The sequence below is a fragment of the Linepithema humile genome, chromosome 4 (assembly GCF_040581485.1).
Source record: "Linepithema humile isolate Giens D197 chromosome 4, Lhum_UNIL_v1.0, whole genome shotgun sequence".
Taxonomy (NCBI): Eukaryota; Metazoa; Arthropoda; class Insecta; order Hymenoptera; family Formicidae; genus Linepithema; species Linepithema humile.
The window spans coordinates 23,497,668-23,512,333 of record NC_090131.1 but is presented as its reverse complement, the minus strand read 5'-3'; the positions used below and the strand labels follow the sequence as shown (position 1 = coordinate 23,512,333).

General features: G+C 35.8%; 1 protein-coding gene across 4 annotated transcripts in view; it reads right to left on the bottom strand.

Moving 5' to 3' along the window:
• tinc (tincar) overlaps positions 1-14,666 on the bottom strand; it is a 61,434-nt gene that overhangs the window by 21,271 nt on the left and 25,497 nt on the right. For all 4 annotated transcript variants that reach the window (XM_012367620.2, XM_012367622.2, XM_012367621.2 and 1 more), the window contains exons 3-5: positions 13,368-13,650; positions 11,940-12,164; positions 11,368-11,499 (exon numbers count right to left, since the gene is read on the bottom strand). In XM_012367620.2, coding sequence (XP_012223043.1) covers positions 11,368-11,499; positions 11,940-12,164; positions 13,368-13,644 — 634 coding nt within the window. In that variant the 5' untranslated portion in view covers positions 13,645-13,650. The remainder of the gene's footprint in view (positions 1-11,367; positions 11,500-11,939; positions 12,165-13,367; positions 13,651-14,666) is intronic.

The following is a 14,666-nucleotide window of genomic DNA, read 5'->3' as shown; positions in this document are numbered from 1 at the left end:
ATTGCAGTTTGCGAAAGAACATAGTATAATTACGCAATGTACGCTTATGCATAAACGTATTTCATTTTTAGCGAAATATGACTTTAATCTGTTTTCTTTTTCATATAATATTCAGTTAACTATTTCTTTTTTTTTTAAGTACAATTGTTATGGCAACATATGTTCGTTTATATAACAGAAACGCCCGCAAATAAACATTTTACATGAAAGAATTATCGTCATTTTAATGCAAAACTAGATGTATGCGCGTTTAACAAAACAATGCTCTTTCGTTAAAAATATCGAGATTTTATGAACTTCCAATTTTGCGAAATATTACAGCACCTTGTTATCCGGCGCAGTAGATGTATTTATAATTGGAAACTGCGTCGCTATTATTTTGCAATATAAAGGCGTCTCTCATGAAACGTATCCGAGGAAAAGCAGTCCGCCGCGGGTGTAAGTTGCGTTGTAAAATTGCATCAATTCTCCGCGAGGGAAACGGGACAGAAATCGCCGCGAGCTCTCAAAGGTTTAAACGAGACGGGGGCGTTCAAGGAGGAGGGATTTTACGAACAGGAAATCCTGCAGCAAACTGTATGCACACACCTGACCGATCAATACACGAGCGAGGACGTAGCCAGGACGAAGTTACCCTGTTACATCCCCGTCCGCCTCTTCATCCCAGCGCGCGAAACTTTCGCGGCGATAACGCAGTTAAAATTGGAAGCCACTTTATTGTCGGTTATTATCATTATATAAAAATAAAAAAAAAAGAAAAAAGAAAAGAAAAAAGTGAAAGATTTATCTCCGGCGACTTAACGGCGCGGAGGGGAGGATCGAAGTATGAGGATTTAAGAAAACTTGGTGACAGAGAAAGATTAATGAATTTTAACCGAAATTGCGTGTTTATCGTGAAATCTTGTACGTGTTGCGCGGGGAATCTTGCGAAAACTTGAAACACGATTTGAATAATTCATGAAATTTTGCGACAAGATTTCAGAAAATAAAACTTTCGGTTTTTAATTTCGAAGTTGGTTAAAAGTCCGCTCGTATTTGCATACTGCGTGACTTCGATGCATTTCGATCTGTGTCAACGGCGCTATTTTTAATACTGAAGATGTCGATAGCGTGCCTATGTTTTTTTTTTTTAGATCTTAGATATTATTAGAATCAGAATATAGAATATAAAAGGGTCGTGCAACGCGTAAACTCTTTTTTTTTGCTCACGGCGCGAAACTTATCGCTCTGCGAATGAAGTAAAGTTTATCGCACACTATTGTTTCATTTCAATTCGCTTAATCCTCGTTTTCCGTATTATTCCGCGCGTCGTATATAAATATTATAACGAAGTGTGCTGCCGGATACTGTCTGACAACTTCTTTGTTTATAAAATCAACAGACGGGGGGGTCCCGACCGCTCTCCCCCTCCCCCCCAGAGTGATTTCAAAAGTTTCACGGCGCGCAATGTTTCATCCATACATTTACGACGAGGGAGGGAGAACGCTTAAATATTTATGACTGTCGAAGTATCCGTCACTCCGCGCCCGCATCTCTTTATTCTGATATTCAAACACACCATCCGTATGATTGCAGGGGGCCGGTAGCCACGTAGTACTCGCAGGCTTACAGAGTTGGTTTATAATGTTTTCACTTTGCAATCATTAAGTGGTAGAACACGATTTCGTTATCCCGAAATCGCGCAATTGCAAATTCTTCATTATAATTTTGCGTTTTTTTTTGCAGAGCAAATATACTGTTCTTTGCAATCAGAAATAAAATTGACGAACTATTAAAAATCAGACGCTCCGATTTTATTGACATTTAATTAAATCGTGTTGAATAAACAAATATTGTTGCACGATTTTATCTTAATCTCAAATAGTCTGAAAATTTGTGATAGTGGATTTTTTCGTCATTTTTGCGGAGTAGCTATGCATTGTGTATGTCCAGAAATTAAATTGGCAATCCATTAAAAATGCATTAATACAGCGATGCTGCCGACCGTATTTTGCATACTCTTGATGCGAAGTTTTGAAGAGCGCGGCACGTTATTTATAACTTTTTCAGAAAATTATTGTTTTGCGCAAAAATGCTCGGTTATTGATAAAATACTTATTGGCTCACATATTTGTTACGTATTAATACATTAACGTATAACAAATGTTTAATAAAACTGATCTAAATTTATCTTTGTGCAAAAATTTCTATTGTGTGATTATAATTTCCTTTTATTCCATGTCTCTGTAAATTCAATTTCTACGATAATGCTATCTAATTATAAGTACAGTTAAAATTCCTGCTTAACAGGCAATGCTGCGTGCGAATAGACACTCCAAGAAAGTTCTCGAATTATACCGACGCATTTGATTCGCTTCATAGTGATTCCATCTCTTTTCTCTCAAGCGCATTCAGTCGACCTCACTGAAACGAAAAGGAATTTCACATTTCACGGTCCTTTAAAGTTCCTAGCAGGCGAATCATTAGCGCGTGATCCCCATTAGCAACAGGTATAATGAGCGAACTTTGACGCCACCCCGCCCGCACCGCCGAGCGGCGAGAGTTTACGTTCGAGAAATCCTCTTTCGAGTTCTACGAGAATCAATCAATGCGTCAGTCGATATCTGCACAGAAAATTGGATACGCCTCGGAGAACCGGTCAGAGGTCGTCGATTGCGAGATTCCAAGCGGAAAAGCACGTCGAAAGTTTTCCTACTACGGCGCGAAAGGGATCGGACATAATGATAACACGGGTTTTCACTTTGACGGCCGGAATCGCGGGGGATACGGGTGTCCCATGCAAGAGCAACAGCCGTCGGTTACCTGCCAGTCTTTCCTGTGACAGCAAGATCGAAGCAGGTGTTGCCGATTTTATGCGAACGTTTTACGTCCCTATTGTACGTGAAATAATTTGATTTTTATGCAAAATTTTTGTCACTATTTACATAGCTAAAAATGATACAGTTTTGTACAATTAAAATAGGAATTATTGATTCTTGCTTCAATTTTTTTAGTAAACTAAATTATTATATTTTTTTGCAAATTTTTTTATATTCATAAATATATTTAAAATTTATATATTCTATTTCGAAGCTTAAAAAAATAAATCAATTCATCAACTTTTAATTTTCGGTGTTAAATTAAACCGAAAATTGCTGATCAAATAAAATTGATTGAACAATATATTCTCTGATAAAAACCGCGTATGATGCATCGCATGTAACGTGTAAAATTTGCACAAGCAAAGTTGTCGTAGTATAATCATAGTAGATAATATTGAACAAGCATATAGTAAAGAAGAATTTCCGCTATAGAAGTAGATGCTAAGAAAAATGTTTACTTTCCATTCTCGACTTCTCGAACAACTTTGCATGTAGCTTTTTGCACGCGACACTAATGAATGTCAACTCTGTTATTGTCAAGAAATGCTGTCTTCCCACCCTTCGCATTTTCTCTCTTAAGTGCGAAACATTGTTTCGAGAGACGTCTTGGAACAAAGAAATTACAGATACATCGAAAGGAATATCCCTAAGAAATTACCGACAAGTCACGAAGGGTCTTTAGGTGATCTTTGTAAATTAAGGTGATGCTAATTCCATTATAGCGCGAAGGGATACAATTCTTTAAGTCTCAATTTCGTCGGGTGCGAGACTTTGAAGTCTCGCTACAAAGTGTCTTATCATTACCGCGATAAAGTACAATCTTGAATCAATCGACGACTGAGGGGATGCAATATCTTAATTGAAAAAGCGGCATCTCTCTTGAAAAGTATTGCGAAAAAGATCGTATTTGAGATATTTGTTCCTTCACTATTTTCAATTTGTAAGTAAATTTTATATAAATTATTTAAAAAATTAAAAATAAGAGTACAATTCACGATCTCTAGAATTTTTACACATCTTTTTATATAAACAATTCTTATGAATTATGGGCTTATTTCACACCCGCTGTGAATTCTACGAATAAAATTGAGTTAAATTATTCTTAAGAGAATTACTGATTTCTCGTACTTGATATGAAAAGGACTAGAATTATTACCTAAAGGTGCAGGCACGAATTGGATTAAATATAGAATAGTTATATCTTTATGACCTTTCATGTGTACGATATTTATGAGACTAATAAAATTTATCGAGAATACGTCTCGTTAACCGATCAGCGTTCGGCGTTCGTGTATCCCAAATTTAAAGCCCTGCTTAACGAGGAGCTTATAATGAAACATAAAATCTATCATTATTTATGACAGCCGGCAGACTAGTGGTCTATGCGGGTTCCAGGTTATTAGCAATTTCATTATTCAGGCTTTGCGTTGTAGCGCAATAACGTCATAATGCTACCGTGTCATCGCGTGATGTAGGCTAATAAAAATGTTCCACAGAAGATTGTTTTCGTCGAACGTAATTCGTGAATGTAAACGTATAATGCGCGTGCGGTGTGTAAAGTGTTGGCCGATTCAAGCACTGCCCGTCCTATTTTTCAAGTGTCGTCGCTCGGGGCACTCAACTCGCTCATTGTCAGACCGCCGCGCACCGCGTCTGACCATTGTCGACACGTACTACTGCGACCAGCGTCGACTTTAACTCGCGCTGTGCTCACGCTGTGGGCGTTGCACACTCAAGTAGAAATATTATTCTTTTTTTTTTTAGATGACACCGATGTAAAATACTTCCACGATAAGAATGAAAATTATTAAACTAATATAAAAAATGCCGTTAAAGAGGCAAAATTACGAAACTTTTAAATTAAAAACTACACATGCAGATGTGTAGATATGAAAGTGTAGAATGTGTAGATATGAATGTGTAGATATGAACTTTAATATGTTTTTATAACTGTGAGAGTAAGCTATAAAAAAAATTACGCGTAAGAAAAAAGTAGCACGTACCTTTAAAAATAAATGCATGTATGATATTTATCTACACAGTTGATATACGCCTATACGCGTATAAATGTCTCTCAAGTGTACCATATTTTCTTTATCTTCTTTATTTTCGTTACTTAGCATATTTCTCTTTATCAACGATAAATATGGAAGCAATATTTACAACAATACTAACGGTGGGTAGGATAAAGAGGAGTATATTGCGCTCGATTATGCCTCCGCTTACATTCCTGAGAACGTTGCTGGCGTATCAAATCTGTTGCACGGCGACGTTATTGCACGTATAATGCAGATTGAAGCGAACAACTATGTATTTTCCATTCACAACGCTAGGCTAGGGAGCTTTTATGAAAGTTAAAGACTTTCTTTTCGAGCGTTCCCCGAGGAGTCTTATTATTCTGCGCGAAACGGTCATTCGAGAATATTTATAATGAAACTTGAAATTTGCATAATTACAGTCGGAAAGTGAAAGGTATCTATGCAGCGCGTTGGTCTCTTTTGTGCGCACTGGAATTGAATATTTGCAAAAAACAAGCTGAAATACTCTAATCCTTATGTGTTTAATTTAGCATATTGCAAATTGTTTAATTTGCATATCCAAATATGATTATTGTTCTATTAACACAATATATGCTCTAAAAAATATTATATATAATTAATATTTAAGAAAAAATTTGTAAAATTTAAAAGTTTAAGATAAATTAAATTCGTTAAATATTGTTTTGTATTCTTTTTATATTTATATATTTTATATTTATATTTTTCTGAACCTAAATTTCTTTTTTTCGTGATTGAATTGCTAAATATCTTTTGAATGCTACAGACAGCGATTGTGAACCAAGCTACCAGGCGATCGATTAAATTACCGTAGCTAGGCATCGTCGTAATTGTCAAAAGCAACAATCGTATCTCATTAGAGCACGTGTCAGTAATCGCAGACTTGGCATTTATTCGACGTGAGTTGAGCGACGAAAAATATGCCATTTACACGATAAAACGCCATAAAGTATCACTGTGTTTTCGTGACCTAGATCTGATACGATTATTACGATTGCGAGGCAGCAATGGTGCACATTAGAAAGAATTAGCAACAAATCTTTGGAAAAATTACTGTCTGCTCTGCAATTCCAATTCTTCATAGAAACTCGATTATATATTCTGCTTTTATCTTATAACTTCTAAACTTTCTGCTATATTCTAAATAAATTAATGTGCAGAATACAAATGCGTATATATTAATAGCACAAAAATTTTTATTACTTTTTATCTGATAATGCTAGAATAATTTTTGGTTAAAAACTTGTAGTTTGAGAATTCCAAATTTAGAATAAAAAAGATAGTAACAATTTATTGCAATTTCTTTTAAATCAATACGTTAACGTTATATTTACACGTTTAATTTATAAACAAATAACTAGAATTTCTATAATAATACATCTTGTAAGATAATCAAGATTTATTTTGTAAGCACGACAAATGTTACATCTCCGTTTATTTTCCTAACCGCAATTGTTTGCTTTGACTGTGGTTGCACTTGTATATATACGTGTATATATACATATATATCTTAAGTATATTAGAGCCACGAAGACGTGGCTTTGCAAGTTTATAGCATGTAGTTATGTCGTGCATAAACATTGCGCCGACAACTTTGGCGCTGTATGCCTCGATAAATCGGATAAATTGCTTTGATGAGATATAACCAAGTTCGCGCGATGTGTACTACATCTATTTAACTAAAATAAGCGCGTACGCGACATCCACACCTGGGCGACGAACTTCATTTCGGCCGTCGGGGAAGAGACAAACCGGATAAAGGACGATAGTTTCTTGGTGTGTCCCGACGTGTGCAATATGTTATAACCTGAGCGGCGTGAATAGGGTTCGTCGAGACACTTTGTGCGCGTCGTGCTAAACTCTCGTAAACGTAAACATGGCCTTGTGTAATACGAACATTAAACTAGCGCAAACTTGCGTGCAATGGCCGAAGTTTTGATCACGCCAGACCAGAGGTTCTCATAGTTTTCTACTCCAAGTTTCGCCTCCGCCCGGATATTTTCGTGCCTTCTACGAGAGCCGTGTTCCCGCTGAAGTGCGCACTCCGGTGATATTTACGTTGCTCTTCTAAATCAACTCAGCGTGTTCTGTTATGAACGAAATTTCCTCGTGTATGGCAAAACACATTCAATTGCCTCGTGGACTCGCAATGTACTAAGTATTAGTATTAGTGTTGAATTCGCGAGAAGCTTTTTACAAACTCCCTTCATTCCACGATTTAATGTATTTAAAATAAAAATTGTTCAAAGTTTGATTTCTTATCGAATGTTCGCTGGAGAAAGATTGATGTCCAAATGGTAAAAAATTTGCCAATTTATCAAAGATGATTTTTTCGATTGTTTTGTAAAAAGTTCCGCCGCGCTCTGTAATTATAATTTCCAGCGTTTGATTAACGTTCGTCGAGGAAAAGTGCAAACTTGCTGCAAGACTGATCTATATGTCCAACTTCCTCCGCTTCGCGCTCTTGAATTTCTTCAGATGTTATACGTGCGATTAATTACGGAGCAAATGGTTAAATGGAGCACTATAATTTATCTCGCTATTCTTCAGACCGTCGCAATTTGCTCTTTTCGCGGAAAGTCGTTGTTTTCCCGTACACACTGAGGCGTGATAAATTGCGCGTATATGTACAATGCTGAATTAAAACAACTACAGTGATTAGAATATAGCTATTATTATTAATAGAATTTTAATAGCAATTACGCAATTTTGCGAATTGAGTTTTCATCGGATAATTTCTTTTTACAAGTTATAAATAGGATCTAATTCAATTTATCAGTCAATTATGTGTTCTTATCGAAAAGCAGCGTACTAAGAATTTAAAGGTTAATAACATACAAGCAAGATCATAATTATATGTTGAAACAACTGCTAACGATTCCCAAACAAATATTTGCCGGTGAAACTTTAATGAACGTTACAAAGCACATATAAAAAAGAATGGAAAGTACGGAAGTATGAAAAACGTTCTTGGCACTTGACATCGTTTGCGTTTCAGTCTATAATTAATCCTGACCCGAGGAAAAAGTCTGTTGCAGGCGCGGAGGACGAAGAACGCGCCGCACGGTTCTAGTTTGTACAACCGGTCTGCGAAGTTAAAGATTTTAATTTTGCGAACAATTCTGCCGGATGAGACATCGCCGGTAATTAAGCGCAGGGAGCTTAGCGCGGAAAAACCGTGGGTACAGAAATATTTCTCAGTCGGATCAAGCTCTTCCTCCTGACAGTCCTCGCGAGCGTGTACGAGAGCCCACGTTGTTGCGAGAGCGACCGCGCATGGACGAGCATTTGCAGTGGCGTTACCGCTCGGGCGTCCCGTCGGAGCCGCCGTACGTACGTCACTTTACTGTAATTACGAGCGAGCTTAATGCGCTCTGCGAATGATACCTATTTGCGAGCGCCGACGGTGCATTACGCCTGATACCTTTCGACGTGCGCGTGTATATTGACCCCTCCCGTATTAATGCGGCTAAAGTTCGAAACACCGCCCGTCTGCATCGATATTTCAAAATCGGCGCGCGAAGCACGCTGGAATTGGTATACGTAGAAATGCGATTAAACGTGATTTTCCGGCATTTAATTACAAATCGTCGGGGAAATGAGTTACCTTCAGTCTCGTTTCATTGATATGCTACAAAAACGTGGACTCTCTCTCTTTGCCGTATTTATAAATACATAATTTAAATTCTACATTTGAATAAATAATGTGTAGATTTTCCACGAATTATGAATAATATTGCAAAAACATTGCGCATAATAATAATATGGCAAATTTAAGAAAAGAGTTTAATATAAATTTTTCAAATATACAGCAATATTTTTATTACGTAAGTAAATGTAATAATTATTAAAAAATATAATTGCAAAATCTTGTAGCTTGTTACTTATTTTTGATAAAAAAGACGTGTTTAGATACTTTTTTCTGTTATTTCTAATAATTCAATAAAAATATACTTTTCTCCATTTTTTTGAATAAATATTGTATATTTTATTTTTATGCTCTCACAACGGAATATCCACACAAATTCATAAAGTATTTATAACGTCTGGAATAAATATCTTATCCCGAAAGCAAATCCATGTACCAGTTACAGATTAATGTGGTTCAGATATATAGAGATGAATAATGCTCATCGTATATATTATCGCGCGCGCAGCTAGAACTTCAAGTAAGTTGCGTCTAAATCTCTCTTATCAATATATGTATTGCACGATCAGATAAAATAAAAAGATGAAAAAGCAATATAATTACAGTATTACTGTCAGTTTTTCTGTAAATAAATTGTAAATTTTATGGATCAATAGATTTTTCTAACGAATTCATGAAAATCTACAAACAAAAAATCCCACTTATGCATTGCTTTCATTAATATTCTTCACTTCACTTTACAAATAAAAAATTGGTCGATTATCAAATGCAATATTTTATATTGCGGTATTTTTCATAATACGACACTAATTTCGAGCAGACGCCATGCACATCTAAAATGAGATAACACATGTAACAATGTAAGCCTGTCAAATTTCTTATTTTATGCCTCAAGGAATCTCGTCGCAAATCGCTGCTTATTGAGTTTATCTTCGACGTAGAAATGCATTTATTCAGGCCGGCGCGATTGCCTGCCAGCGAGATGGGCGAAACCATGTAGAAACTTTCCTTTTACTCGGCGGTTGATGATATTTCCACAGCCGAGATCGAGCTCGGTATTATTATCCTGCCGCCAGACAGGACATGGAAACTTCAACCGCAGCGTAATTTTTGACGCGCGCACCGGTTAATATGTCCGACATGTCCGAAAATTCGTTCAGTTGCTTCGTTTTAACATGTCTGCAGCGAACACATTTACCAGTTTTGGTAATAATAACTTACGTCGGACGCGAGCGTTGTATTTGTTCGACGAACGTGACTTCACGGCGGCGCTTTAATTATGGAGATTATTACGTGCGGGTTGGACATTCGCCGAAATTTACGAATTAACTACATTTAAGTTACGTATGGCTCGACAGCTAAATTTAGACCAAATTTGTGAAATGACTGATCGTTCTGCATCGATAATATCATGGACACGCTATTTTTATTTTGTTCATTAAACATAAATTTAAAAATAAATAAAATAAATTACGAGATAATGAGTCAATAAAATAAAGTTACCGGAAATAATGGAATATTCAGATAGCTATCTTTATATGTATATGTTTATAGTATTATAAACGTATTATCATGTCACGCGATTTCTTGAAACGTGAAAGCGAAAACTCATTTAATGAGAATTGAGATAATTTTGATTGTCAGAAAAAGAATTGAAATGTAAAAACTAAAAATGATAAATTTTAAAAATAAGTTACAAAAGTTCGGTAATTTATAAAATCTTAGATATTACTGCATTTTTCTCTAGCAATTAAATTAACTTATTACAAATTTAAATGATCTAACATTAATGTAATGTAACGGTTCTATTTAGCGAGATTTGTTTGGCTTAAATCAGATTCGCAGATGGATAGATCAGAGAAGTGCGACTTTGAAGTGCGCACTGCATTAACGTACAATAGGAACGTTCCCTCGTCACACCCTTTGTTTGTACAAGCGAGGGTGCTGTACGCAAAATGGAAAGCTCCGGAAAAGTGATCGTGGAAAGATGCTCGGTTTCTCACGTGGATTTCATTGTTTTCCTACGCGTCATATATCCCCCCCACGATGTCCCCGTGAAAACTCAGCGAGCGTGGAATCGTGGTACATCAAAGTGTATCCTTGCTTTTTTTCGACTCCGCTGGGCTCGATTATTACTTATTCAATATTGTCTGAAAATGGCAACAGTGCTTTCAAAGCGGAGTAAAAGCATGCCGCTTGTTTTTATTTAACAAGAGCCTGGATTTACGGAAGAATTACCATCGCGTAATAAAACCAACCTTGAGAATTATTTAACATAAATTTCTTATTCATCGATATATGTTAAGTTTAGAATCATACGAACGTATTTTAGTGCGAAGTATGATATGAATATTATATTCGGGCTAAAATTTCGCATGCATAGAGGCGGAAGGCGGTTGTCTAGCTGCATCAGCTAGATGCAACAAAATCAGTTTCTTTTTACGTCTAGTTCTCAGACCAGAAAAAAAAAACAATCTTCAACATCAAAACTGAAGCAAGTTTCTAACATCAAAAGAACTAAGTCAACAAGAAAACTGGAACGATAACGCGCAACAAAGTTTATATTTAAAGTAGCATGATAAATTTAAGATGACACGTTGGTAAACCTTTTTTGTATTATTTAGGAAATAATGTTATTTTTACGATATTCGCGAGATTAACTTTAGTTAGATAAAAAATGATAAAAGCTAGACGTAAAATCAATAATTTATTCCGCATCCTTCCGGAAGAAGTGCATCTTTCCCCTTTAACCTGCCCTGAAGCAGTATAACGAGTAGCAGTGCAGAGACATTTATATTACCTTTTGGCAGAAATCCAGCGTGTATTAGCCTCGCCTCCATGAGCAAAGAGGGTAGGAGAAAGCACATGGCCGTGCAGAGGTGCACGAAGGCCGCCGTAGGACCGCCGTGTCTCCACAAATTACTTGCCAGACCTAAAAAATCGCAGTTATTGCCATGTTCGTGCGTTTTTCATCTTCTTATACATCGTAATTACAATTAATCGAGCATCTTTAAAATGTGAATTTAATGCTTAATTTTTCATCTACCTGATTTATTACATTTTTTTCTGCTGTCATTTCAAATTTAGTAATTTCTTAACTCAATCAAATATTGACGCAGACAGAATTTTATAACTATTAAAACTAACTGTAAAATTATTAAAACTAACAAACAAATATGAAAAAAATTAAAATACAAGTATAATCGTGGCACAAAATCGCGACAGTAATTAAAACTAGATTTAAGATCCGTCAATATTTTATTTCAAATAAAGAGAGGTAAAAACTGTGTTGATAATTATTTTGTTTGAATTAAATCAAAGATTAATTAACTTTATATCATGTGTCTAAAACTGAAATTATGATTTACTTACTGTTATCGGAATTATTAATATAAAGCGCGGACGGCGGGTCGCGCGAACAAGCGCTCAAATGTCGACCCAATTTTATTCCATCGTTCGCGAGATTGCCGAGCTTCAAACATGCCGCACTAAGAAACACAGGAAGTAGAACGAGTCCCGTGCCCAATAGCGCCAGGCAGACGTACAATTCATTTTCAGGAGGAGGCGCGTCCGCTGCCCATGGAAGTGATATATAAGCTAAAAAAACAATGTAAAATCACACAAATTAAACATGTAAGAAAATGCATTACGCAATTTACAATATACATATATAAAAATAAATCAATAAATTAATATGACACAACGATCTTTTGCAATTCCTAATCATAACTTCTTGTATTGATAACAAAAATTATATTTCTGATATTTCACTGTTAATTTAGTTTTTTTAGTAATTGAGTTAATTTAGTGAGAAAATATAAAATTGTTAGCTTTTATGTAAAAGTTAATTGCGTGAAGTCATTCTTTCTCGTAGAAAAACTAAGAAAAACTAAATTTCTCTTGTATGTATTTAAAACTAATTTTGGTTTTTAATGATTAAACTACTTTCTCGATATGAGAAATTAAATAAGAAGAAATAACAAAGAAAATAAGAATCACTTTCGAATTTGTGGGTAATAAGATTAAAGAATTATCGGAAAATAACATAAGGAAATTTTAATAAGATTGTATCGTGTATGATGCTTTCGATCTATAAATTACTTAATTATCTTTATCACTGATTCTTTGTTAATCTTATTTAGAAAGATGATATTAAAGTCAGTTCTCAGTGTGGGAGGATAGAGAGCACGAAAAATTTCGCTCGGCAATGGCGTCGTTATCGTGCGTCTTCTCGTAATGACTTTCAGTAACGAAAGCTTCGTACCAGTCGCCAAGGAAAGAAATTTACGCAAAGCCGCCACCGGAAACGGTCGGAAAATAAGAAAAGGCAACGAACCATTCGAGACTTCGCCCCAAGTCCTACTGATTAAAGTAACATTAAGCGAGCAGGGAAGAAGAAAAGTCTCCAAAGTCACCAATGTAATTTCATAATCTCTACGTTGTTCTTTTTATCTCATACTATTAATTGGAATTATATAAATTGTATAATTGAGCGAATAAAATCAGTATTGTTATGGATATAATTCCATATTGTCATAAAAAGAACCATTAAAATCACTACTAAAATAGTATCAAATAACATAATATAATATCAGATAAAAAAATCACAAATATAAACAAAAATTTTTATCTATCGGATTTGATTCAATTGCAGAAAGCCATTAGATACTTTGTTCGAAAGTGAAATCACCGGGCCAGTAAATCAGATTTCCGGATAATCGATGTTGCTAATACAATCGAATCTGGGAGCGAGTACAAAGGCGTATTTTAATGGAATAAAATGGAGAAGCGCTATCTTACTTGAGAATCGTCTGGCGCATCTTAGTCCTATGTATGCCTGTAAAGAGACAGCCAGTGTGCCGTACCAGACGGACCAGAGATTGTTTACATGACCAAACGCGCATCTCCTGTCTTTCTTCGTCGATCTTCGTGCTTTTTTCGGTTTGGCCGTGCTCGTAGTCACGCCACTCGAGCTTATGCTCGACACGACTGGCAGCGGCTTCAACGGCTTTTTACACTTGGCCTGGTTCACATCGTTATTATTCTCGTATCCCATTAAGCTTCCAGTCATCGACATTTTGTCCTGCAACATACAATTAATTGTACAATTAGTATAAATCGCTGTACTGGAAATATTGTAAAATATTTAATAAATTACGATTTTTTTTTTATCAATATTGCGTCGATCTTTTCAGTTCAATTAAATGCTATATTTTTTCAAAATCTTTTAGCTCTTTTGGTAACGGAACAGCGCAATGTAGAAACACTCTGTGTGTGGCCGAAATAAAAATAGTGGTAATAAACGCTGTGGGCACATATATGTGTATGTGCCAATAATACTCAAAGGGTTAAAACATCTTTTTTAGAACGTCTTTAAGATGTTTTTTTTAGGATGTCTTTAGAACGTCTTTAACCCTTTCAATACGGAACAGTGCAATAAAGAAACACTCTGTGTGGCCGGAATAAAAATTGTACTAACAAGCGCATATATGCGCCAACAGTACTCAAAGGGTTAAAAACAAAATTGCGTTAGAGAAAGTGACATAATATTAAATAATTAAGTAAAAAAATTGATAAATTTTCCATTTGCGTTCCTACAGCTTATGCAGCATCAACGCAACTATGCAAATCTAATTTAAATTACATGTATAAAAAAATTCAAATTTAAAATGTTTTGAAACTGGAGTTGAGGTATCCTGGAAAAAGCAATTCACATAATCTTCTTTGCTACTGAGCAAAGTCCACCCCAGCTAACTTCGTTCAACTACATTTAAGTGTTTGATAGCGTTCTCATGATTTACGAACTCAATCCAATTCTTAGCGTCTATTTCAATTGTGTCTCACCCTTTACCTAATAATTATCCGAATCGTAACGCTTTATCTCACGAACGACTCGAGTCATTTCCATTTTACTCGACTACACGGGAGTTTCAATGCGTTCCAACGGTTTATCTCTCGTGCGCCATTGAGCCTCCTGGGAGGTTCTTTTCTCCCGCAGTATCTTTCCCGTCTACTTTCGTGGAGAGAGAAAGAGTGAGTTCGCAGCCGGTTCTCCTCATTCGCGCCTCTTTTTCCTTCCCCGGCATTTTACAGTCACGT